This window comes from Corvus kubaryi, unplaced genomic scaffold (assembly GCF_017639235.1).
Source record: "Corvus kubaryi isolate FWS band 111438036 unplaced genomic scaffold, C.kubaryi_AGA036_p1.0 37308, whole genome shotgun sequence".
Taxonomy (NCBI): domain Eukaryota; kingdom Metazoa; phylum Chordata; class Aves; order Passeriformes; family Corvidae; genus Corvus; species Corvus kubaryi.
This window is the reverse complement of record NW_024581096.1, coordinates 10637270-10661519: the sequence shown is the minus strand read 5'-3', so window position 1 is coordinate 10661519 and position 24250 is coordinate 10637270. Positions and strand designations below refer to the sequence as shown.

Below are 24250 nucleotides of genomic sequence, written 5' to 3'. Positions count from 1 at the left end.
GATTATAGAATGAATTCAGAGATGGAAAAATATCAAGTGAACAACTTTCCTTTTCTTTCTTTATTTCTTTTTAAAGATACTAGAATAAATTACAGGTGAGAAACCCTTAGAATGTGGGCTGCCTAAGTATAGATTTTCCTGCCTGGAAAATTTTCTGCTTACATTTCATTTTCTGGGTAGCAATTACTAACAAATGCCACGTTGCATTTGTGCAGTCTTTGCAACAATAATAAAGTTGATTTTCACTCTGTTAGCTGATCAATGATAATTTTCAGAAGTTACTGTTCAGCTGCTGTTGTTCTACTTTGACAGAAGACAGTGTACCCACATTTCTTGTTAGAAAAAAACGTTTATTCAGAAGAAATACTTTTACTCAGAAGAAATAAAGAAAAGCATCCAGCAAATGGCATTGGTAAAAAGTAAAAAGATAAAATGCCAGTAATTTTTCAATGAGTAATACCTTACAAATTTATTTTAACACCCTGCAGCAATCACATTTTATTTGATTTGAACAAGTAATGTATAGAGTTTTAGCCATAAGTATATTTTATTTCTCTTCATGATTTAATGTATCATATGACAAATTATTCTGTATTAATACAGAATTGCAGTGCCTATACACATTAACACTAAGAACATGGAAAAACTATGTAGTTCTTTAGTTGTCTGCATGCCTACTCAGTTCTTTGGCATATCACTAATTTAATGCAGACAACCTCTTAAATGCCACTGAAAAATAAATAGTCTATTAGCAGTGGCACAGTCAAATAGTCAGACACATCCATTGGACTTAATATGTGTGGTCATGTTTTATATTTGGGTGCTGCTGCTGATGTTTACACATAAAATTGGTATTTGTATGCCTGGATGCTGGCTGAATAGCAAATAGATAAAAGAAATAATAGAAAGTCAAGTTTGCATTTAGCTTTTCAGTATACTATCAATGATTTTACATACAGTACAAAATAGCTTATAGGCTACTATCTCTTAATTTTACGTTTGATATCCCCACTGCATTATGCCTCCTTTGAGATTTACTGTATTTTGAAGCAGCAATAAAAGACACTTTTATAAGATGGAATCTCAGCTCCACTGAAGGTGAGACCAAAAATCACTGACTTAACAAAGCCAACATTTTTTTATGTTTATAAACTAAACTTGTTATTTTGCACAATGCACCTGACTTCACTTCAGGATTATAGGAGACTCGATCATCAAAAGGAGCTGCTTACACTGATCCAGCCATACTGGTTGTTACAGGTTTTTGATTAACTTGCACTACAGCAACAGATGTTCCATTTTTTGCATACACTCACCCTATTTATTAGGAGCTTACTGTAAATGTCTTTTGATTTCCAGTGACTTTTGATATATAAGGGTAAAGTGATATTTATTATTATGAGTCACCTGTTGACTTTGCTTTTATTTGCAACTTAGTCATTCAGACAACAGAATCAAAAATGAACTTGGGGAATAAATGTTGTTTCTACACTGGATAAGCATGGAAATATTTTATTTCTGTATTCTTTCTTAGCCAAATCTAGTATTAAACTGCAATACTTAGGGAAAAAAAGGCATTATCAAAATAGAGTGATAAATGTACCTATATATTTAGTCTAGAAGTAATTTCCAACAAGTTTATCATCAGTTTATAGCTTATAATACCTATATTATTATAGTGACATCTTATCTTCAAACTAAACAGAAATTAAATCTTACACTAAATGTTCTGAGTATATTTTGAGCAACACTACAGTATAGAGTAGAACACTATTCTCTAAAGTAGACTTCAAATAAATTTTAGAGAATGATATTCTATCATTAGTACAACACAGAAAAAGAGACTTGTGCAATAATGGAACATGACTGTGTATGTCAGTGTAGCTAACACTATTGCAGTTGGAATGGCAGGTCAGTGATGTATTGTCTTCTCTGAAGCCCACTTTTGATTTCTTGTTTTCACAACAGGATGTTATCACCATTTTTTTTTTCAGAATACTGTCCTACCCAGAGTGGCAGTTTAATAAGTGAAACATATAGTAAAACCTGTTGCCAGGGATTTTTGTCCTTAGTACCCTTCACAGATATGAACTGGACTCTTTGGGAATAGATAAAGAAGTGTTTCTACATGCACTGTCAGAAATGTGGAAAGGAAGTAAAAAATCATAATCCTTACTTTAGCTCATATTCCCTAAATTTTAAATGCTCAGATAAATGGCAATACAAATTTTTACAAAGCACTGGAGGATAAAAGGCTGAAATCCTAGAAAAAGGTTAATTGTAATTTAAAAGAGAAACCAATTAACTTGCAATCAGTGTTCATGACTCTTCTTGCTTTCACAAGTGGGATTCCAAACTAGAGTTTGATCTTCAATGAAATTGTTACTTCAAGAGAATTCAGCATCAGAGTCATTATCATAGATGCAATCTGAAATGGAAATAAAATACAAAAATATTAATATTGTGTAGTACTCAACACAAAGATATTTATTGTAATTGAATATAACTAAAGTATTGTTTGAAATGTTCAACATACCGTCACCAATATCATCATAAATGTCTCCATCACTGTAATTTAAAAAAGACAAATAATATATTTAAAAATTGAGACATCAGATACTTATTAGTATTTGCACGCAAATACAAAATACAGTAGCAGTATGGTGCAGGCAATCTATCAAATAATCAACTTGCTAATTAGGAAAATATAACCTTTGTGGTAACAGAACAATGTTGAGCAAGATGGTCAGGTCAAAGTATTTTCAGGGAAGGGTTGACCTGGATATATTTCTTTCAAACATGAAAGGGTTGCTTTATTAAAAGTCTGCTTTATTTATCACATTTTTACATAGATATTCTCATGAAGTTATTTCCATAAAGAAGTTAAATACCTAATTTTTTTTTTTAATGATCACCAGGAAAATTGAATGAAAAAACCCAGTCAATATGCCCTTGAAATTCTTTTTGTTTCTGTACTCAGCAATTACATAAGAGTTTTGGAGGTGCAGCTTTTTAGGTAATGAATTTAGGTAACATCTATAAAAGATACATGCTCCTTGAATAGGAATTTCCAAATATGTCACTTAGATGGATGGACAGGCCCCCAGAAGATAATAAGACTGTTTATATATATAATTCAAATATTTGTGTAAGTGTTAAATGCCTCTAAATTCTAAATGTGACAATTCTAAAAGTGAGATCTGATTTGATATTTAAGGGTCTAATATAAAGAGCCTCTTGAAGGAAATGGAGAGACTTTGTTTGACAAGAGTTTTGTATTAGAACCAAAATGCTGATCTCCATGCATTTGGAGCAACACTGAGCCAAATCTCTGTCCCACTAAGACTGAAATACAAATAAACCTGAAGAAAATTTGGTCCATTTTACATTTGAAAAAGGCATTGGTACACCTAATTACATTAACTTGCTGTTCAGTAATAGAGTCTAGTACCAATAATGCTTAATTTTTGTGATTTTTCATAGTTTAAATTTACAGTTTCAGAGTTTATGGCTAAGCAATGAGGAATGAAGCTCTGGCAAGTTTCCTGCATGGATGTATGTGATTAATTTTTGACAAATTGTAACTCCATAAAAATAACTCAATTTGCAAGTTTAGAATGACAGACTGAAATAATTATATTTCACTTTTTTTACCAGACCATTTAGAACAAAATTAACTGTTACAACGAATTTTTCAAAAAGATCACTTTATACTTACTTCTGAACTAAATTTCTTCTCAGAACATAGCCATCTGTAAAAGTGAAATATATATGTATTTAAGTTAAATTGAAATACTCTTTATTACCTCTGTTCCTAGCACTAGTGAAATGCAGTTTTTCTCTTTTACATACATCAGACAGAAAGACATAATAGATGGAAAACAATGTACAATGGACATATAGTTGATGAAGATTTTGCTGCGTGCAATGTTTTGGTTATTCTTATTTGCCTACTTAAATAGTAATAGAGGTTATGCAAGATTAGGTTTTCATCTTATGTATCAGTTTCCTGCTTGCATGAGATGGGCGTGAAACAACAGTTTCAAAAACTATAGTTCAATTCACAAACTATAGGACAAAAATGCAGTATAATAATAACGTAATAATATTTGCAGTAATAATAAGTAACAGAAGTATTTAAAGTTTCCTACAGGGACAAAAATTTATTTCAAGATGTGTAGACCAATTAAATACTATTAACTTTAACTGTTTAAAATTTTTAACTGTAACCTTAATAAGACCAATAATGGAAATAAAAATGGAAATACATTAGAAAAGCTACTGACTAGTGTATTATTCTATTACTCTGCTGCATTACTAATGAAATCAGATAAAAGTACACTTTTTTTTAAATGTACATAATTTCTATAAAAAATTACTTCCTGTCTTTGGTGAAAGATATCTACTGAAATACTTGTCAGTTGGTATAATGAATGCAAAGAAAGAGAGAGCCATAACAGTAATAACATGTTTGTAGGTAAACATTAGTAAGCTGGTACAAAATTAGGACAGTTCTAAAGAATAAATGTGATCTTGTCTTGTATTTGAAATTACTATGTAAATTTCCTTCTTTTAATCTTTAGGAGTATCTGTTCAGGATATCTTAGCTCAGTTGTCTTTCCTCTTTATTTTCTGGAATAAAGACATGGAAATTTTTTTTTTTTTTTTTTTTTTTAAGATATTGTCTTTTCAGAATTCTCTTTAGGGCAGTCCAATAATTTCCATGACTCTTGAAGTCTCCAGGGAATAATTTTAAATCCTTTGGCTAATCTAAAGTACTCTGTTTGTTCATATAATTTTCTCACGTGAAATACATGAAAACAAAGTTTCTTTGCTCATGGCATACGAACAGTGTTCTTGCAAGTCATGTGACAGTGCTTCTACCACTGCAAAGCACTATCTAGCCCTTAAATACGTGGGAGATACAGCCCATGCTGGTCTCACACTCTTTCAGATTTACTAATCCAAAGTTACATGTCCAAAGTTTCGGTTTCTAACTAATTTATTAGTTTTTATACAGAAGAAGCCAGCAGGTCAGCACACTCCATGTTGCTTACTTAGCAACCATTGAAAGCTGTAACGCATTGTGATAGCTGCTCATTGACAGTGTAAAGGAAGCTCAGAGAGGTCAAAACTTAAACTTTGGGCCACTGAAGTCCAATTATGTCCTACTGATTAAGCAAAATCTATGAAGCTATATTGAAAGCTTTTGTGTATTTCAAAATGTGTGTGTTCAGACCAAGAAGGAATTTGAGATGGTAGATGAAAATCAGTTCCTTGTTTCACTTTTGACATTTCAAATAATTTTATAACATTTAAGATAAACCATAGCAGAATATGTTCGTAAGATCATCAGCCCTTGCTTAAAAAGGTGAGAACCCATTGAAATATAATTTGTAGGTTTTTTTAACTGTTGTTAGAGGCTTGAAACTATGGAAGTGCTTCATAAGTTAATGATTAAATCAAAGGATTCATTTGCAAGAAAATAACAAAATCGTCTTTAATTGGGGATTTTCAGTCTACCTGGCCTTCAGAAAGTAAAATCATAGCTTTAAGATCTGAGGAACTAGAACAACTAGAGTAAATAAACAAAACTGTCATGCACTGAACTAAAGTAGGATTCAAACTTTGCTAACTAATGTGAAAATTGACTGGGATCTATTCAGAAGTTTTCAGGGAGGATATTTTTATTTGTTTTGCTCTTTTATGCATAGCAAAGCAGTAGCTCCTGTCATTATTTGAAAGGCTTTGAAGACTATGAGAGGAAAACATGAACTACTTTCTACTTTATTATTAGCTTGATTCAAAAAATGCAGCTTTGAAAGCTGTTTTTTTTGGGAAGTGGCTCTACCAATGCAATCCATATTTTGAAAAACATATGTGTTGTTATGCAAGAAATTCTTCCTAACCCTGCAGTCTTGCCAGGAAGAAGGCTGTACTCCAGGACTGTAACAGTTGAGTACAGGAGGGAAAAAATAAAAGGAAGGTGGCTGAATCCCCTTCAGAGGTTTATAGCATTGGACTGTCTTCAACATAGGTCAGAGGCAAAAAGTAAAGGTGAGCAGGAGGATGCTGCTACTTTGAAAGTAGGCTGTTCCAGCACAAAGTGAATTTTCACTAGGAGATTTGAAAAGTATTGTAACAGAAGCTCACTAAGAAATTGAAACCATAAGGAGATGGTTTTGGACTTCTCCAAAAATTCAAAAATTTCCTCCAGTGCAAACTGTGGCCAAGGATTTCAAAGAAACACTGAAAGGCCTTGTGCAGCTCCCAGAACAAGCAGACAAACCAGCAAGGACATATGCCTTGGATTAGCTGGGAGCTGGGGGGAAGACGCCTAAGCAATGTTCCCCCCAGCCTGTTGAAAAGATTAAACTGTATCTCTTGCAATCCAAAGTAAGAATATTGTTACTGATTTTTCTCTTGGCTGCAGTTGATGGGCTAGTGCTATCCAGAGGTGCAGCAAGGATTTTACTTTTACTAGACTCAGTGGGCTAGCATAGCTACACTCCTTTTGGCGAAGCAGGGGAGACAGAAGCAACAAAAGCATCTGCTGATCCTAGCTGCAAAGAAAAAGTTCACAGAACAAAATTGTTCTTTTTTTTCTCATATTTAGTATATCTTGTCCATTGGAAGTGTTTGGATTTTTTTTAAGGCAACCCAGTCTTAAAACATGCTAATAAGGTAACAACAATCTGCCTCTTGTCAACCACCAGGCAAAGATAACCCACCCAGATAAACCATGGGTAAACCAGGGAAGAGAGGTTTTACACATCCTACTCAACCATTCACTGACAATTTGATATGTACTACAGTTTTTTAATAAAACTTACATTTTCCTTCTTCATTCCTGCAAAGGACCTTAGTATCATCTGTACTTTCAATAATGTCAAGAGATTCCCCTGGTTTAATTTGTAAGTCTTTATATCCCCATCTTTTCTGAGACAAATCCTGAACTGTGGTTGTAGAGTAAAGAACTTTTATTTCACCGTCAAACTGAAAAGGAGGGAGAGAGAGAAAAAAAGAAACCATGATTAAAACCCATTACCATTTTTCCATTAATATATTCCCATTTATTACTAAATTTTTGAAAATTAACAAATATCCTACAGTATGTGTATGTGCTCATGCTTGCCACTTGGACTTAGAGATGCTCAGATCGCTGTTTTTACAAGTAGTAATACTTCACCTTTCAAAAGCAAGTTATGGGGAACAAATTAGATGGCACCATACAGATACTTTGTTTTTATATTTTATGTGAACAAAACACTTTGAACAAAACTTACTTTGAACTTTTTTCTGAACTCTTTCTCTTCTTTTTCCATCTTCTTGAGCTTTTGTACGTATTTTTCATCTGACTTAAGTTTTCCAAAGCTTCCTGATTTTGATGAACTAAACCAAGAGGTTACAGATAAAACAAAATTAGCAACACATCTAAGGCATTGGCATGCTTTCTGATAATTTTGGTGAAAATGCATGTGCCTTCATGTGTCTTTATCAGGTTTTTGTTGCTCTGAAAACCTAATATTGAGAATACAATACACATTTGACTTCAAAATAAATACAATGTTGGGATGGATTGTCTTTCCTACTTTTCTCTGATATTAGTATATCTAACACATAAGTGAATGTTGAAAATTAATTTTAAATATCTTTCTGTGATGACGCTTTAGAATCTCTCAGTAAGGAGCAGTTTTTATGAAGACTGTGTATCTTTGGGCAACAAGCTGAATAACATGTCACAATGTGGAGGCAGCTGGAAAATCTTAGCCTTGTGTGTGCTAGTCCTATGTGCCTGTAGACCTTGGTGCACCAGGGAATCTGCATAACATGATCTATTTCAAGTTCCACTGTTTTTTGCACATCCTTGATAGCACTGACTTTTGCCAAAGAACGAGGAAGGGTTTCATGCCCTAACTGCCCTTTCTGGTGATGCACCTGGGAATGTAAAATCTGACTCTACTTTTTGATCCTAGCTGATTGCGGAAGGATGACAGTTTCATTGATGATGAATGTATGTGTTTGTATGACCTACCCTAGATTTAGGTTAGAAGGACTGCATAATTTCCTCTAGATACACAGTCCAAAGAGCTCTCTCTGGTTTTATGTTTCCAGACTACAATATTGTAGTGCACTGTCACTCCACCTGAGCAGAGTAAGCGACAACAGGGTGTGACATGTCGCAGTCATCCTCACAGATGCAACTATGCTCATAACACTGTGCTCCAGAGATGACCCTGATTTTCTGGTTCAGATAAAAGTCTTTCAAGCTGAATCTTACACCTCCAAATATGTTTCATTCTTTAAACACAGGCACTGCCTCCTTTTCTCTTAAAATACTGCAGCAGCTGACATACAGTATCTATCCTAAGAGTCCCCAAATTTTGATAGAAAAAGAAATAAAATCTACAATTGAGTTTTTAGGCTTTGTATAACTTTCTACCTCTTGTCCATCAGGGACTGAATTTGTTGGCATGCGAAACATGCTTAATTATTCTAGAGTCTAATTATTATTTCAGTCTATAATGGAGGAAAGAGCATTCAACTGCCATTATCAGCAGTAGGTTTATGAGAACTACAAAACCTGACACCACCAAATAAATCAGGTATGAGTAGCAATCTGCCTCTGTTACATACTTTAAAAACGTCTCTCAGTGTATTAGATTTCTAATCAGGGAGGTAATATTTTCACTTGCCTGGGATCAGGTGGTGGAGGAGGGAAGTCTGAAGAATCTACGTCATCATAAACATTGTCTCCATAATCTGAAACAATGGTGTTTAAAAGAATGAGACATTATTACGTGAAAACTGAGAAGTGAATACATTGTGTTACAATGTATGGTATTTTAGCTAAGTTGACAAGACATTATGGCAAGTACTGTAGCCATTTACTGTCTATAGTAACTGTGGGTTCTGTGTTTTGCACAACCTGCACAACACTACCCAATCTTTTCAGATTAAGATTCTTTATTAATAATAACAACAGGTATTCACTGAAATTCTCATCTGAAGCTGGAGCAAGTTTTAACACATGAGATAGCTTTTTACTTTCATTTTAATAATCCAATTCCTATTGTATTGCACCAAAGTACATTTTTTGAGTTTGATTTTAAGGTACATTCAATAACTTCTATAGCACCCTGGTCAGTGTAACATTGCTTAGAAGTGGAGATGGATCATGTGTATGTTAGTTTTTAGGCCGTCTTGTAATGCCAAAGCAGTGAAGAGAATTCTTAGCCCAAGAATATTCTTTGAATCACATTCAGCATATTTGTAGAGGGGAAGAAATTGTTCAACTCATCAAACCAATGACTAGAAAAATCAGCAGGATATAAAAGGTTCTGTTCTAGAAGCAGACTCAAAAATTCTAAGAAATTTTTTTTATTCCACAGCTGAGATGATGCTTATATGTTCTTTTACAAAGACACTGCAAGTGGTGAATACAGCAAAAAGGATTTCTCTTTACTTTTGGGGTGTGTCACCGAATGCTTCTTTCCAGCTGTATCTGTTCATATTTAATGTCAAATAAAATGGACTAGTGTAAATCTCAGGTAGCAAAATCACATTAAATACATTAAATTGTTTACCAGGGAGCTTGCAATGTATATGTATCACCTTGTCTGCAGCAAGATCAGTCACAATATTTGAAATTTGTTTACTGGAACTGGGTAAGCAATAGGATATCCTGTTTCCTTCCTTGGATGTATTTTTGTGACTAGTATGATACAGAGCAATGTATACAGAAAAAGAATCAGGAATCAATATGGAGACTGAACAATAGGCTATTAATTACCTTTTCCAGACTGCCTTGTTGAGGAAGACATGCTGGGGGGAAAAAAAAAGCTCACTAAGTATTTATATCACATTAATAGGCTTTTTTGTAACCTAAATAGTTTAAAAAACTTGCAACACAAGGGCTCCAAGTAATCTCCAGACATTTTGAAGTGCCACTGACACCAGCAATACTTAGGGACTAAATATATTTCTGTCACTGAATTAAAGCAAACTGGTTCAGAACCAAATGACTGAAGAAAGTGGTAAAAACACCACCTGATGATTTAATCTCTAGGTAAGATGGGTAGAAGACAATCTTTGCATTTTTCTGTTTGTCATATTATTCCTAAAATTTTGATTAATGGCTGTAGATTTACCAGTTTATCTCAGCTACATTGTACTGGTCAGAAAAGTAAATTTTAACTGAGTGTGCAGCAAATTTACATGACCAGAGTGGCACAAAGATGATAGATTATTTTGGTGCTTTTCACCAAAAAAAGAATTTGGCATATTTTAATTACCAGACTTTTGCAACAAATACAGCTTGTTAAGAGAATAATTATGCAGGTGAAAAGAAAGCTCAGTGTTTTTGCAGAAAAGTGTAATCCTGAGCTGCAATTTGATGCATGATTCATTAGGCTGCTGTGAGGACATGTTAGTAGCATGTGATCAATGCTTTATTAGAATTAGTTAATGTGCACTTTGATTTCCTGGCAGACTCTTACAAAAAATTTTCATTTTCTTCTGCCTCATTGACTTTGGTTGCTTTTTCTCGTACACTTTTCTTTTTGTCATCTTTGACCTTTAGCCTCTTCAAGATTCCCCAGGACCAGATACCATTCTTATCTTCATCCTGTGATACAGACCTTTGGAGTATGCATGTGATTATCACAATGTAAAATGTAATGTTCTTCTTAAAAGGCCCAGTTTAAATTCTCCATTGATGCACATAATTATCATTAATGCCCAAAGTGAGGTCGCTTACCCAAATGCTAAAATGCTGAACTAGAAATATGTATGTTAGGCTACTTGTAGATACTGAGATGTATTTGTAATATGGATATTAACCTAGTGGCTTACAGTTTTCATGTTGTTACTCAGCAGCCTACCATTTTAGTTCGTTATTTTAATTTCAGACCTATTCTGTCTAGTTGGAGATTTGGAGATTTTCATGATTGCAAACTGCTTTTGCTGACATATCAAAATTACAGAACGAAACTTCTTCAAAAGACTGAAGAATCCTTTTCTCTAGCTTCACATACCCATTTTGATGTATACCCACTTGCTGATCACATGCTAATTCTTATGATTGATTCAAAAATACTAAAAACTGAATACCTTCTGTCAAAGAAACAAATTATTTAAAATATATAAAAACATACCTAGCTATAGCATCTTCATCATCAATTCCATCATAAATGTCTTGATCAGAAGGAGGAGGTGGGAACATGTCTTTAACAGATCAAACAGTGAATTAATGCAATTATATTTAATGCTGCTGAATAGGGTATTCATTATAGGCCTCTTTACTATATCAGATGTGTGTACAGTTTATGCAATATCCTTGGAAATCGAATCTTTCTGTAAATCAGCCCAGACTCTTTATTAAAACAGAAATTTAGATTTATCCCAGTTTAGAATGCCATCCACAGCATTTAAATGTGTCACTACCAATCACAAGAGCATGGATACTGAAAACAAATGCTTCTACACTGTAGGCAATGAAATTCTAAATGGCTGATTTCGGTCCAGACATTATGATGACTTTCAAGTTTTCATGTGTGACTCAAGTGATGATTGAACATGTCAGACTAACACTCTCAGCAAGTGACACCTTGTTTTCACCCAAAGAAGTCAGAGACAAGGGCAATTTAAGCTCCCCACTTTGGTCTGAGTTTTGACCTTTGTGCCCCACCTCCTTCTGTGCAGGGCTAGCTCACTTTGCATGTCCAATTCTAGGCACTGGTCAGAGTAGCCACTGAAATCTGTACTCAACTGGCAGAAGCTCCATTCAGTACTGCCAGGAGATGCTTCTGCCATGACCAGTATCTAAACTTGAAGCTGAGAAGATAATTTGTGCTCTTGTGATTAACAGAGAATGCTACAAATATATATGCTAACAAAGGGGAAACTGGCTTTGAGTGTGTCAGCTTGACAGCGTGAAGCTACTGTAGTTCGGACTCCAGTGTACTGCTGTTACTGATGTTCCCCTAACTCTGTCAGCAAAATGAAGCTTTAATTGATATTGGCTATTTCAGAACTAGATTTCTCCTGTACAAAACCTCTTGCTCATGTTGATATTTCTCCAGTTACATCTGTGCTGTTTCGTGGGATGATTTGCCTTCACAAACAAGTAAAAAGTTAAAAGTTTGGTCATCTGGCATGCTGGTGATTCACAGTATCTGAACACAAAGATTCTGTCTTACCCAAGTTCCCATAGGTGGTGGGGAAGTTAAGTTGGCCACTACCCTTCCTTGTTTGTTGCCTGTTAGCTAACATTTAACTTGCTTATGGATAATTACTGCATTATGTGGAAGCTGCAGGAGTCAAAATGTGAGGTTAAGAAATACATAGAAACAACTCCCCCCTAAACACATAAGTAGAACTTACTTCCACCTCCACTTTGGTCACCACTTTGACTGGAAAAGCAAACAAAAGACATTTTAGAGAAAAGCAGTCCTTCTTCAGAAAAAGAAAACACCATGATCACCCATCACTTCTGCAATTATTAATTCTAAAGCTTTTGGGTTTGGCAAAAAATATTTAGAATATATTTTATATGCCTGTTGATATCTTTAAATTAAAGTACAAAATATGCCTTTGGATCATAGGATAATTTGTGTTGGGAGGGATCTCAGGAGATCATGTAGTCAGACTTGATGGGAATTAAAATATAATCTGCCTGAGCACTATAGAGTAGATCCAGACCCTTTAGATTCATTGCTTATGAGGGGATCTTCTTGAAATGAAATGGTGAACAAGTTAATTTATCTATCAACTAGCTTTCATTGGGTATAAATGTATGTTTCTAACATTTGAAGGATACCATATTAGCCCAATGTTTTAAGAGTAGTTGAAAAAAGCCTGAGAGGTTCATAATAGCTGAGATTATTTCCGGATCATACCTTTACTTAAAATTATACATCAAAACAAGATATTTGTTAAACTCTTGTGCCAAAAAATACTGAAATACACCACCCTTAGTTATTTATTAATCTTGGAATATTAGCAATACTACTGATAATGAGATAATACTATTTGGTCAAGAATTTTTTTTTAGAATGGCATTCTTATGGTGATTTCAAAGCTCGTTGATGTATGTCAGACCTTCCAACAGTTCATGCTTGTGAACTGAACAGAATGCTATTAATCACCAGAGAAGATAAAAATGTCAAAATACAGCTTAAAGGATTTAATGAATCTGAGCCAATCATTCATCCTTTGAAGTTCCTTGGAATACACTGTTATTTTAGTATGCAACAGTGTAAGTGCAGTTGTTTGCTTTTGAATTCAATACATTTTCTAAATTCTTTGCATTGAGGTGGCTAATTGTAATGCTTGCCCTAGTGAAAAGGATTGGCCAAAGATAGCTCTCCAATGAAGTAACTAATGCTGAGATTACCTGAAACCTAGAACAACTAACATGACTCTTATGCTAGGTCACAATGCTATGAGACCAATGTTCAGAGAGGAAAACTGGTATTGAGCAACCTGGAAAAATACCAGACACAAAACTATTGGTTGTATAAAGAATGCCAGCCTGAAGGCAGATCTTTCCAAATGCTGCTGCTGGAGCTCATGGGGATGTTTTAGTAGCCAAACAGCTGCAGTCCTTTTATTCCAGACAGGCCTCTAAGCTAAGGATCCTCCTGGGAAGCAGTAAAAGCAGGTGTAAAGGTTGAGTGCTTCAAGATGGTTGACCTACATATTGAAATCCTTTACACCTATATGCAGATCTCTTATCTGAATCCCAGGCTCTGTGTTTCTGCTCATGAGGACATTTAATGGAGAATGAGCACTGGTTTGTTGAATCACATGTAAGAAGCAAACTTTTCTGTGAGATCTGGTAACATAAGTACCACTGTCATGCTAGGTTATGTGATAGCCTTGACTCTTGTGACAAGAGACCACTAGGGTATTTCCCTGCCAGCAAGTCTGTTCTGCTGCTGGACAAGTCACTTCTCTAGCTGCAGACCTACTTGACATGAAAAAGATGACATATTGAAGTAGAGAATCTGCAATGTAGCACTGCACTGCAAATGCACGGAGACTGTGCTTCTGATGAAGTCAAAAAAGTATAGCTTATACCCATCTCATAGAATTCCAGAGGCCTTGTTTTCAGGGTTAAACTCATAAGCCGCATTCTTCTCTGAAGGGCTATCCTAGACATGATTCCAGAAGTCCCTTCTTTTCATAAGGAAAATGGTAAAGGAAAGACTTAAAGACTCATGCTAAGGCTCACAAGAGCAAAGAATGTGATCAAGAGTTCCCTGGTGCAGTGAGCGTTTCCATTGCTTTTAGAGTCTTTTATTCTTGCATGTTAGAAAAGGGAGCATGCGACTCCAAAAGACAGAACAAGTAAAGAGAGAGAGAGAGGGAAGAGAATTGGACTTCCTGCAGATGATCTGTAATCCTGCATGGTTTGCATTTTTTTCTCCTTTGGATTTCAATGAGGTCGGTCCTCTTCCAAAAGTATGGGTTCCTCCTAAGTATAAGTGCTTACAGATGCTGGATCCCAGGATTCATTTGAACTCCTCTGACTACATCATTCTGAAGAGCTACATATAATAGTAACACATTTCTTATATAAATAGCTGATTTGGGACAAGAGTTGGGTTTGTTGTAAAACTTCCCGTCTACGCTGACCCGGGTGAATCACTTGTTTCTTTCCATACATTCCTTATACATACCTGCTAGTCGTGTCCTGCTCTCCAACATCATCATAAGTTTCTTGGTCACTCTCTGTATGTTTCACAGCAGCTCTGGTAGATGGTTTTTGCTTTCTTTTTAAAGAATCATAATCAATCTCCACCATGGTTGTTTTAATGTATCCATCTAAATAAATGAAACGAAGCAGTTTAAGGGGTAATGGTAAAGGGATGATTTTAACAAGAGGTTCAGAACCAGTGACTGAATTGTTTTGTATGATTTTTGAAAACTTTCAAAGAAATGTCTCATTCCAAGCAGCCTCATCTATCTACACAAATATCAGATCTGTCTCAGATCCCTGCCTTAAGCCCTCCTCAGCTCATGTTAAGTTCACCTTTATCTGCTTCTCAGCTGCAGCAGAAGAATTTTCTGTGCAGACTCCAGGAATCATGGGGCAAACTCCCTTTCTCAGCTGCCTTTGGGACCACTGGAATCTTGTGGCATATTTTAGGGCAGTCCATGATGTGGACATTAAAAAGTCCATGACAGTTCCTGATAGGTCATTAGGAGGGTCATTTGCATTGATTTTTCTTCAGATTGGCAGACACACTGTAGCTTTATTGATCAGAGCAGTTGGCCTGAGATGAGAAACTCTGTCTCTCTTAAGGGTAATTTTAGGCAGGTGTACTGCCTGTACAGAAAAGTGCACAAATGGATTTCTCCAAGGTGAAAAATGCTCATGCATTTCTTTGAAAATGGAAAATTATCACTCTCCTGCTTCTGAGTGAATGCAGTTTTTAGTGTGTTTCCTCTCACTTATATGATAAGAACTGGTTTTTTTCTTTTGTTTGGTCTTCTTCACGGACCTGGCCTGTGAACGTGGAAGGCCAAAGCATGGGTGTAACAAATTGGTCTGTACTGTTGACACTTTTAGATGAGAAACCTTGTACAGCTTCAAATTTTGCTGACGCAAAAATTAATTCATGAAAAGTAAATTAATTAATGGACTGCACATGCACTAGAAAATACCCTTCTCCCAGCCCTCACCAAGGTTTGGTTTTCTGTGTAAAAAATGATCCATGTAATTGACTTATTTTCACAATTTCAAGGTATTGTGGAAAAGCTGTTATTGGAACTTGCCTCTTGAGATCATCTTGGCCAATCCCTCTAAACAAACATGATCCTCCATTAGAGCGAGTTGGCAAGGGCCATGTCCTATCAGGTTCTGAAGATCTCCGTGGATGGAAACTCCACCGCCTCTTTGAGCAACCTTTTCCCTTGCTTGGTCGCCCTCACAGTAAAAAAAGCATTCAGACAGAATCCCATGTGTTTCAGTATGTGCCTGTTGCCTCCTGCCCTGCCACTGGGCAGCACTGGAAAGAGCCTGGCTCCACCTTCTTTACCTCCTCCCACCACGTATTTGTGAACAATTGTAAGATACCCCTTAGTCTTCCTTTCAGCAGCTGAACAGTCCCAGCTCTCTCAGAATCTCTTTGCATGAGACACACTCAGTTCCTTACTATCTGTATGTATCTATCACTACAAACTGCTCAGCTGGTATCATCTACAATGTTGTAGAACTCTGTTCTACATATGTGAACTGTCTTACTAATTTTATTGTCATTTTAGTCCCCCTAAAGATCAAGCATGTGCTTTTAATAATTTTGATTGATTTTACCTTTTATACCCTTTATAACCCATGAGCCTTTTATACCTTTTATAACCTTTTATAACCCATGAGCCAGAACATCAACCCGTTTATACTCAAAGATCCACTGATGGTATTTATACAACAGGAGAAACATCTTGGATTTCAGAGAAAATAAAATCTAGGAGTCAGCTAGAAAATTTCCATAGGAATAAGAACAAGAAAAACACTTAAAACAGGCCCTTATATTCTCTAATTCTATTTGAGGAACACCCATATTATGTTTAATACAAAGACATGAAAAAATGTCATACTTGTTACTTGCAGGGAGCTGGGTTCTGATGCTATTTGAAGGCTGCTGACAGGGGATTAACCCTCAGTATGTCAGTGAAGATCCCAGCATCTTGTACCCAACGTATTCTAGTGCCTATAGATGTTATACTATGTTGTGCAGTGAACTAGACCTTGTATGCCAGCTGAAGACAGAAGGGTGAGTTGTGGTAATTATTTGCTTTGGTGGCCAGTGACCCAGCCTTGGTAGGGCTAGTCCTTGGTATAGTGCTCACGTTTGCTGTCATGCAGTGAAAAAATTTAGGAGCACAGTGAAGAAACAGAACTCACAGCATCCTTTTATCCTGCCCAGCCACTTTCCTTCTGGGTTGTCTGTGAGGCGAATGATTTCAATCTTATCCCCCTGTTTGACAGTCAGTTCATTCTTCCCTCCCTTGTGATCAACGCAAGCTCGTGCCTGATGAAGGACTTCGATGGGTCCCGTTAACTGAAGAAGAAACAGAACATATCAGAGATGTGGAAAAATGGAGTCCTTTCCCAGACATTTAGAAAAAAAAGTAAAAATAATGATAATGATGGTTGTCTGTTTCATTGACATTTAAAATAGTGTGGGCAAATAAACAGAAAGGCTTCCTCCTGCCCCAACTACACAGTTTAAATTTAAAATCAGAGATTAAAAGAGAGGGGAATGGCATGGAAACAGAGCCATTGAAGAACTGACTGGCAAAATCACAGAAATACAAAGATTAAAATCAACAAACTAACCTATGACACCTTTCTTGAGTTCACAGAACAGATGTATTTAATTCCAGTGGGTGTCTCCATCTATTTCCAGCAGAACTACTCATAGAATCATAGAATCTTTTAGGTTGGAAAAGATGTCTAAGATCACTGAGCTCGACCATTAACCTAACACTGCCAAGTTCACCACTAAACCGTGTCCCTAAGCAGCACATCTACATGTTTTAAATACCTCCAAGGCTAGCAACTCCACCACTTCACTGGGCACCTCTTCCAATCCTGTACAACTCTTTCCATGAATAAATTTTTTCTAATATCCAAACTAAACATCCCCTGTAACAACTTGAGGCCATGGTAGGAACCCAGAGTGACGAGAATATTTCTCTGCCTGTTTCGAAGGGTTTTTACCCGCCCCTGAACAGCACTGTTTTAACCTCCAACCTTGGAAAAAACTGCCTACGATCAGACAAGAACTAGAAAATACAGTGGTGTGAATTAGGTGATAGACTACTATGTAAGATTGTCACAGGGTGAAAAATTTAGAGGTTTTGGGCTTCTCTTTGTAGTAAATAGATAACAGCAAAAAAAATCAAAATGGAGGATTGTTGTTGTTCTCCAAACCTTCTTCTTCTTCTTCTACTCCATATTCTGCAGTAAAAGTAATTTGGGATGATTGGACAAAGAATTCCACAGTTCCTGGCTGTGTTACGGAATAGTTGGTAGGAAAGTAAAAATAATATACATTTTTAGGAGCCATTGGTTAAATTATGTTTAAAAGGCTGTGTAAATCTTGATAATTGGACTTCTCTCCTGCTTTCTGTGCTCTGTGTTGAACCTGGGTCACGCTGGTGGCTCTGTTCCTCTGATAAGACCTAATAAACAACTATCTCACAGCACTGAAACTCCAGGAAAAGTCTGGGTTTATCTTTTGAAACTCCTTGCAAGGACTTTAAAATATTCTCTCCCATCAGGAGGGATTTGATTTACAGCACGATTCAGTGTCAGCCATTTCCTCTTGTCCTATCCTTTGTTACCTGGGAGAAGAGTCTGATCCCCACCTGGCTGCAATTCCCTTCCAGGCAGTTGTAGAGAGTGATAAAGTCCCCCCTGAATTACCTTTTTTCCAGATTAAACACTCCCAGCTCCCCTCAGCTGCTCCTCACAGGACTTGTGCTCCAGACCCTTCCTCAGCTCCATTGCCCTTCTCTGGACTCACTCCAGCACCTCAATGTCTTTCTTGGAGGGAGGTGCCCAAAACTGGACATGGGATTCAAGGTGTGGCCTTACCAGTGCAAAGTACAGGGGGACAATCTGACAATTCCTGGTCCTGCTGGCCACACTATTCCTGACACAAGTCATAGGAGTAAATATTCATTAACATTAACGTTAATGAGTCTATCACATACTGCTTTGTATTTACAATTCTGCTCTATAAATGATCTTGAAAGTATTCACAAGAGATGATCATGCTGTTTACTGCTGTTCAGGATTCACTTTGTGAGAAGTTTACATTATGTTATGAAGAAGCCATTTTGGGTTTTAGTATTTTGACTTTAAGATATGTATTTCAGAGGCATATTGCTCTTGCCATTATAGACTAGCCCAGAAATATCTATCCAGTATAGGTGGCCAATAAATGGGAAAGAAAATGTGCAATACAATATATTTGTTTAAGATTAAAAAAATACCTTAATGGCTGCAGGAGAACAGTCTGTAAGCTAAAAGTTTTCTGTGCACTAGTGCCTACACTTCTCAGGAGTGGTCTAAAAAATAGAGTTGGGGCCTAATAAACACCAGCTAACTCACTGTTATTAATTACGTGTACCTTTAATATTTATTTCTTAACTCATGTCGGTCTCTCCACAGCAGACCAAGGACATGATGTGAATCACTATGGCTTTATGTGTACAGAGCATAATAGGAAGAAAAACAAAGCTGCCCACTGTGTACAGTGAAACTGACAGTAGCAGAATGGAGAAGTATGAACAGGCATTAGTTAAGAAAAACTGACTGGGAGACTTGTAAACTGTGGGAACATGCTGACCACCAGCTACATAAAAGTTATTTAAAACAGAAGGAACTGTCTCATTATTTAGCCACAGACAATGACTGCAGCTCTCATATACATGTCTTATTTTCCTCCTCCTCATTTAAGCTGGAATTGCCTCTAAGTCCCTTTCTACCAAGGCAAGAGCAGTGTGTTGCAATACAGTTTTGAAATCTTTAAAGGGCTAAATACATTTGTATCTGACTACAGTGAAGCAAATAACACTATGTGTATGGGATTCGATTCCCACTTTCATTAAGGACTTTTGATGCTATTCTAATGATGTAAATTATTAGAAACAGAAAAGTGAAAACATGTAATTTTAAGGCTTTCTTATATAGAAAAAACTTGAGAAGGTAATTTAATGAAAACTGTGTAAGCACAGTCTTTGCCATCAGTGCAGAGCTTGCATTCAAGCATATGACAAACACAAAAAGGTAGCTTAAACCCTTATTCAGAATTTATGCAGGTGTTTGACCTACCTACCGTAACAAATAGTTTTGTAACCAGATGAAAAGTGTATTTTGAACTTGACAATGCTAAGTAATGCTTCTTGCATACCTTTGTCCACATTATGAAATAAAAAGCTTACTTTGAACTTTTTCCTTAATTCCTGTTCTTTCTTTTCTTTTTCCTTTTGTTCTTTCTTCTCTTGGTCCATTCTTCTCTTATCTTCTTTGTCCCGCTTCTTCTCTTTTCTCCTTGGTGGTCTGAAAGTGCATTGCCAGGACAGAATGCATGAAACAAATCTTCCTTAGAACTACCTTACCCAAGGCTGACAAAAAACTTCAGGTGATGAAAAAAGACTTCTCCAAGTGAAATTAAAGCTACAGATTCTAAACCATAATGCAGCTGCAACAGATAAGAGTAGGCAGCCTTTTATTACATGTATAAGTTAAAGTCTTTGTCCTCATGAGGACAGCACACCAGAAAAGGTTATCTGGCTCTACATGTGTGTGTCCAGATACCTCTAGGCTAAATTTGTTGAGCATGCTTGGGAACTGGCAGCAGTCTAGGTGTCATACTAGATGCAGTGGTTAAATATTTACCCAGGCCACCAGTGGTTGATGCAGGTTCACCAGGCTGAACTGAAGCCTGAGCTGCCACTGGACTGCATTTATAAACCTGATTGCAACCTATTCCAGCAGTCTACACAAATGAGTCAGTCTTCTGTGCTCATTTCTTCACACCAAAGTACACTGCTTGCTGTGCCTCATGTACTGGGAGGTACTGAGGTCTGGGCACTTGGGATGGAACAAGGACTACATCTCCAGCTCTGTCATTTGCTGCCAAATGCTTGGTTGGAAGACCTATGTTTTAGAAAACCTATGGAACTGATTGAGTGAGGCTCCCCTTCTTTTTTTTTGGTTTTTTTTTTTTTTTTTTTTTTTTTTTTTTGTTTTTTGTTTTTTACTTTTGCTAAACAGAAAGGCTCAAATTGCTAAAAAAGAAGTCTGAATGAGGATTGCTTGTTTGGGTTATAAACCATGTATTAAAATATTTATTTGCAAAGGGAATTCAACAATAAAGTTTTGCTGAAAATTGTTCTACATCTGAAATATTCTACATCTATCCCTTATTCAGAGGGAATTAAAGTTGTTCTTTGGCTATTGCAATAGAGTTCATCCCATAGATTCAGACATTACCAGGGCAGGAGAGTCATCAAAGCAAAGGTCTAAATGGAAGAAGAATAAGCAGAGCTTGTATTCTGTCTCTGTAGCTATACTAGTTGACTTGGATAATGAAAATTGTCAATCCAGCCTCTCATAGGAGTTCTAAGAACATTTATTTGAAAAGCAAGATGAACAACCACAAAAAAAGATCTATCTGGCACCATACTACCTTGGAGCTGAGCTTATTTTCCTCCTAGGCTGTAACTCCAACCAGTGGTTCGGACATACTCCTTAGATCAGAAACCAGACTTCTGTTACCTTAACCACAGTTACTACATAATTTAATTGCAGGCATTTTTCCAGGCCAGGGCATGGCAGATCTAACTAGGAAAGAACCTGTGAACAACCAGACTTCTTCCAGGTGAAATGAATGAGGACAGTAATCCCTGGCAGGGACTGCAGTGGAATGACACTTTAGTGCCAGATGAAATACACCAATTAGAAAAGATAGTAATAAAGTTACAATAGTTTAAAGCATTTAGAATTAGTACCTGATGTCACTAATGTCTTCATATGTTTCTCCATCGCTTTCTTGTCCCTATAAAAAATAATCCATTTTCAATGGTGTAAGTACAACTGGAAAGACTTGAAGAAACTGGGCCTGCTATGTAAGCTTCATACAAACTATATGAAAAACATTTATAGCAAAATGCAAATACAAATTACTTTATTCTTCCCCAAACAAATTACTTCATTATTCAAACCCACTATTCTTTTTTTTTCTGCCTTTGTTTTTACAATATCACAACTATGAAGCCTTGGATTTTTCAAATCACACTAACACATTGCTTAATCCAAAGTGGATGCTCTAGTTGTAAAGTCAGTCCTGTAAACTCTGTCTGTGCTGATGATTGCACTCCATAATGAAGGCATCAGGGTTAGCACTATTTAAACTGGAATACTAAGGATCTAAATGGGATTCAGATTAGGGTCCAAGAAACTGTTTTTGTCCTTATATAGCCAGGCACTTAAACATACTGATAAAAATCTGCAATTAACGGAAATATTAACTGATATATTCTATTGCTAGAATGGAATAGGGCCCTTATTTCTATTATTTCTGGAAAATTCCAGTGAAATGAAATGTCAGTGGTAATACAAGGTGTAGTTTTGCACTTTCTTTTTTTTAAACCATTTTTGGTGTGTAGCCAGCTTTGATAATTTATTCCAGTTTACTCTGCTTCCTTGACTTTATTTCTACCCTTCACAACAAATAATTGTTTCTACAACTTACTGTCAATACACTGCATTAAATCTGCCATTAATTGTCTAATGTGTTGAAGAGGTTTTACTACATTTGTGAGTTTTTGCTAAAAAAGGATAGGTTTGTGTCAGCAAATAGCACTTACCCTCTGTGTATTTCCATGACCTATAGGAAGAAAAAGTAAAACCAGGATATTTATTTTTTTCCTGTACAGAAAAGAATTCATTCTAGCATTAACTATTTAAAACCGTTAATAACATCAGTGTTATTAACTAGAAATATGTACAGGCTTCTGTTTTTTGAGGATGGTATGAATGCAAAAATCAGAGTTTTTCTATACTGCTTTTGTAGAACGCTGTAAACTAAAAATGTCTACAAATAGTATATTTATATTTATATTTTAAAAGTGGAAAATTTGTTCTAAAAAATATTTAATGACATTGGTGAATTTACCTATGCTATTTGTTTACAAAAATGGCTATTTATATGAAAAAGTAATTGTCAAAAACCTAATAAATCCAAACAGACATCAAAGAACTTTTTTGCACTAGCCCCACAGCTGCATAAGTAGCTCAAAGGCTCTTTTCCTAAGCCAGCCTCTGCCCTGGGCAGCAGGAGAAGATATTCTGAGACTCTCCTGCTTCCTCCTTAGTCTGCAGGCAGGTAGGTAAGAAAAGCTTGGTTTCAGCTCCACAGCCTGCCCTGCTGTAAGTCATGGATGGCTAGCACACTAAATGATGCACAGTGTGGCTGGCACAGACCGAGTGCCACCAAGGAGGGAACAGAAGGCAGATTGAAATTCTTTGTGCCACAATCTGCTTCTCTGCTGCTCCTGGTACAACTCACTGCCTCTCACTGAGTCAGACCACAAAGCGACAGTAAAAGCACAGTCAACAGGTTTTTCTTTTTTTAATCAAGTATGAAACAGTGCCTCCTTCACCAGACCACGTAATGTCAACTCTGAAAGAGCAGCATTCCTTTTAGTTCGGGTTTGAAAATCTGGTGATTTATGGTCCCAGCAAATTTCTATCAAAAAAACCCAAACAACAACAACAAAACAAACAAACAAACAAAAACAACCAAAAAAACAAAAAACAAACAAACAAACAAACAAAAAACCCCCAAAAAAACCCAAAAAAACCAAACCAAAAAACAGGGCAGGGAGGGGAAGAAAGAAATTTAAAGCAGTTTCTGAGAGTCTGTCATATTAATCACAGAACAGTAGATCTATTAGTGTTAGGAGACAACCATCTTCACCGATAAAGTTGCGGAACCAGTATAATTAGTTACACAGATCACTCTTGAATACAACATACTTTTGTTTATCTTACAAATACAATATGCTTACAGATTCTCATAGTAGCCATTAATTAAATCTATTAAATGCATGCATCTTACCCTGTGAAACAAATTCAACGTCATCATAATTTTCTTCATTCTCTGGGCTTCTGTAAGTATGAAAAAATGGGCATGTGAAACCTATGAAGATGGTTTTATGATTACATTTTCATACACCATTTTTCTGGTGCTTTTTATTATCTATTTTATACAAAGCCTGAACAGTCTATTGAGCCCTATATCCTACTTAGTACACACTAGATTTTCTAAATTGGTCTCCCTGACTGTGACTCCGTGTTTCAGATGGGCCCACCTTTATCCTGAGTAAAAACCATCAAGTGAGCTGAAGGCACTCAGATACCATGAAGATGAATGTGGTATGAAAAATATAATAGGCAGATGAGCTGACTGAATGGAAAGATCTGTTGGGCTTTTTAACCTTTTTTGCAGGTGCAGGCTTCTTACACAATGCAAAAGGACAATGCCAGACTTTTGCTCAATGTTAAATATAGCTCTGAGACTTTGACTTGTTGGGGCTTAAAGTCTAAACTACAGACAAGAGAAACAATGGTATAAGGTTAGGCCAGGTAAAATGTCTCCAGTGCTCTTAGATTTTAAATGTTCTCCAAATGAGAGAATAAAGAAAATGAATTGAGAATATAACT

The 24250-nt window shown here is 36.2% G+C and overlaps 1 protein-coding gene across 3 annotated transcripts in view; it reads right to left on the bottom strand.

Annotated features, from left to right (window-relative positions):
- Window positions 1–32: 32 nt before the first annotated feature.
- Window positions 33–24250, bottom strand: part of FYB1 (FYN binding protein 1) — a 63251-nt gene continuing 39033 nt past the window's right edge. For 2 of the 3 annotated variants that reach the window (XM_042028440.1, XM_042028441.1), the window contains exons 4-19: window positions 23646–23695; window positions 22393–22412; window positions 21535–21581; window positions 19963–20080; window positions 16913–17069; window positions 14685–14829; window positions 12385–12413; window positions 11157–11226; window positions 10500–10640; window positions 9794–9825; window positions 8697–8763; window positions 7287–7392; window positions 6834–6996; window positions 3719–3752; window positions 2537–2568; window positions 33–2428 (exon numbers count right to left, since the gene is read on the bottom strand). In XM_042028440.1, the coding sequence (XP_041884374.1) occupies window positions 2388–2428; window positions 2537–2568; window positions 3719–3752; window positions 6834–6996; window positions 7287–7392; window positions 8697–8763; window positions 9794–9825; window positions 10500–10640; window positions 11157–11226; window positions 12385–12413; window positions 14685–14829; window positions 16913–17069; window positions 19963–20080; window positions 21535–21581; window positions 22393–22412; window positions 23646–23695 (1252 nt within the window). In that variant the 3' untranslated portion in view covers window positions 33–2387. The remainder of the gene's footprint in view (window positions 2429–2536; window positions 2569–3718; window positions 3753–6833; window positions 6997–7286; window positions 7393–8696; window positions 8764–9793; window positions 9826–10499; window positions 10641–11156; window positions 11227–12384; window positions 12414–14684; window positions 14830–16912; window positions 17070–19962; window positions 20081–21534; window positions 21582–22392; window positions 22413–23645; window positions 23696–24250) is intronic. The other variant, XM_042028442.1, reaches the window with a different exon arrangement.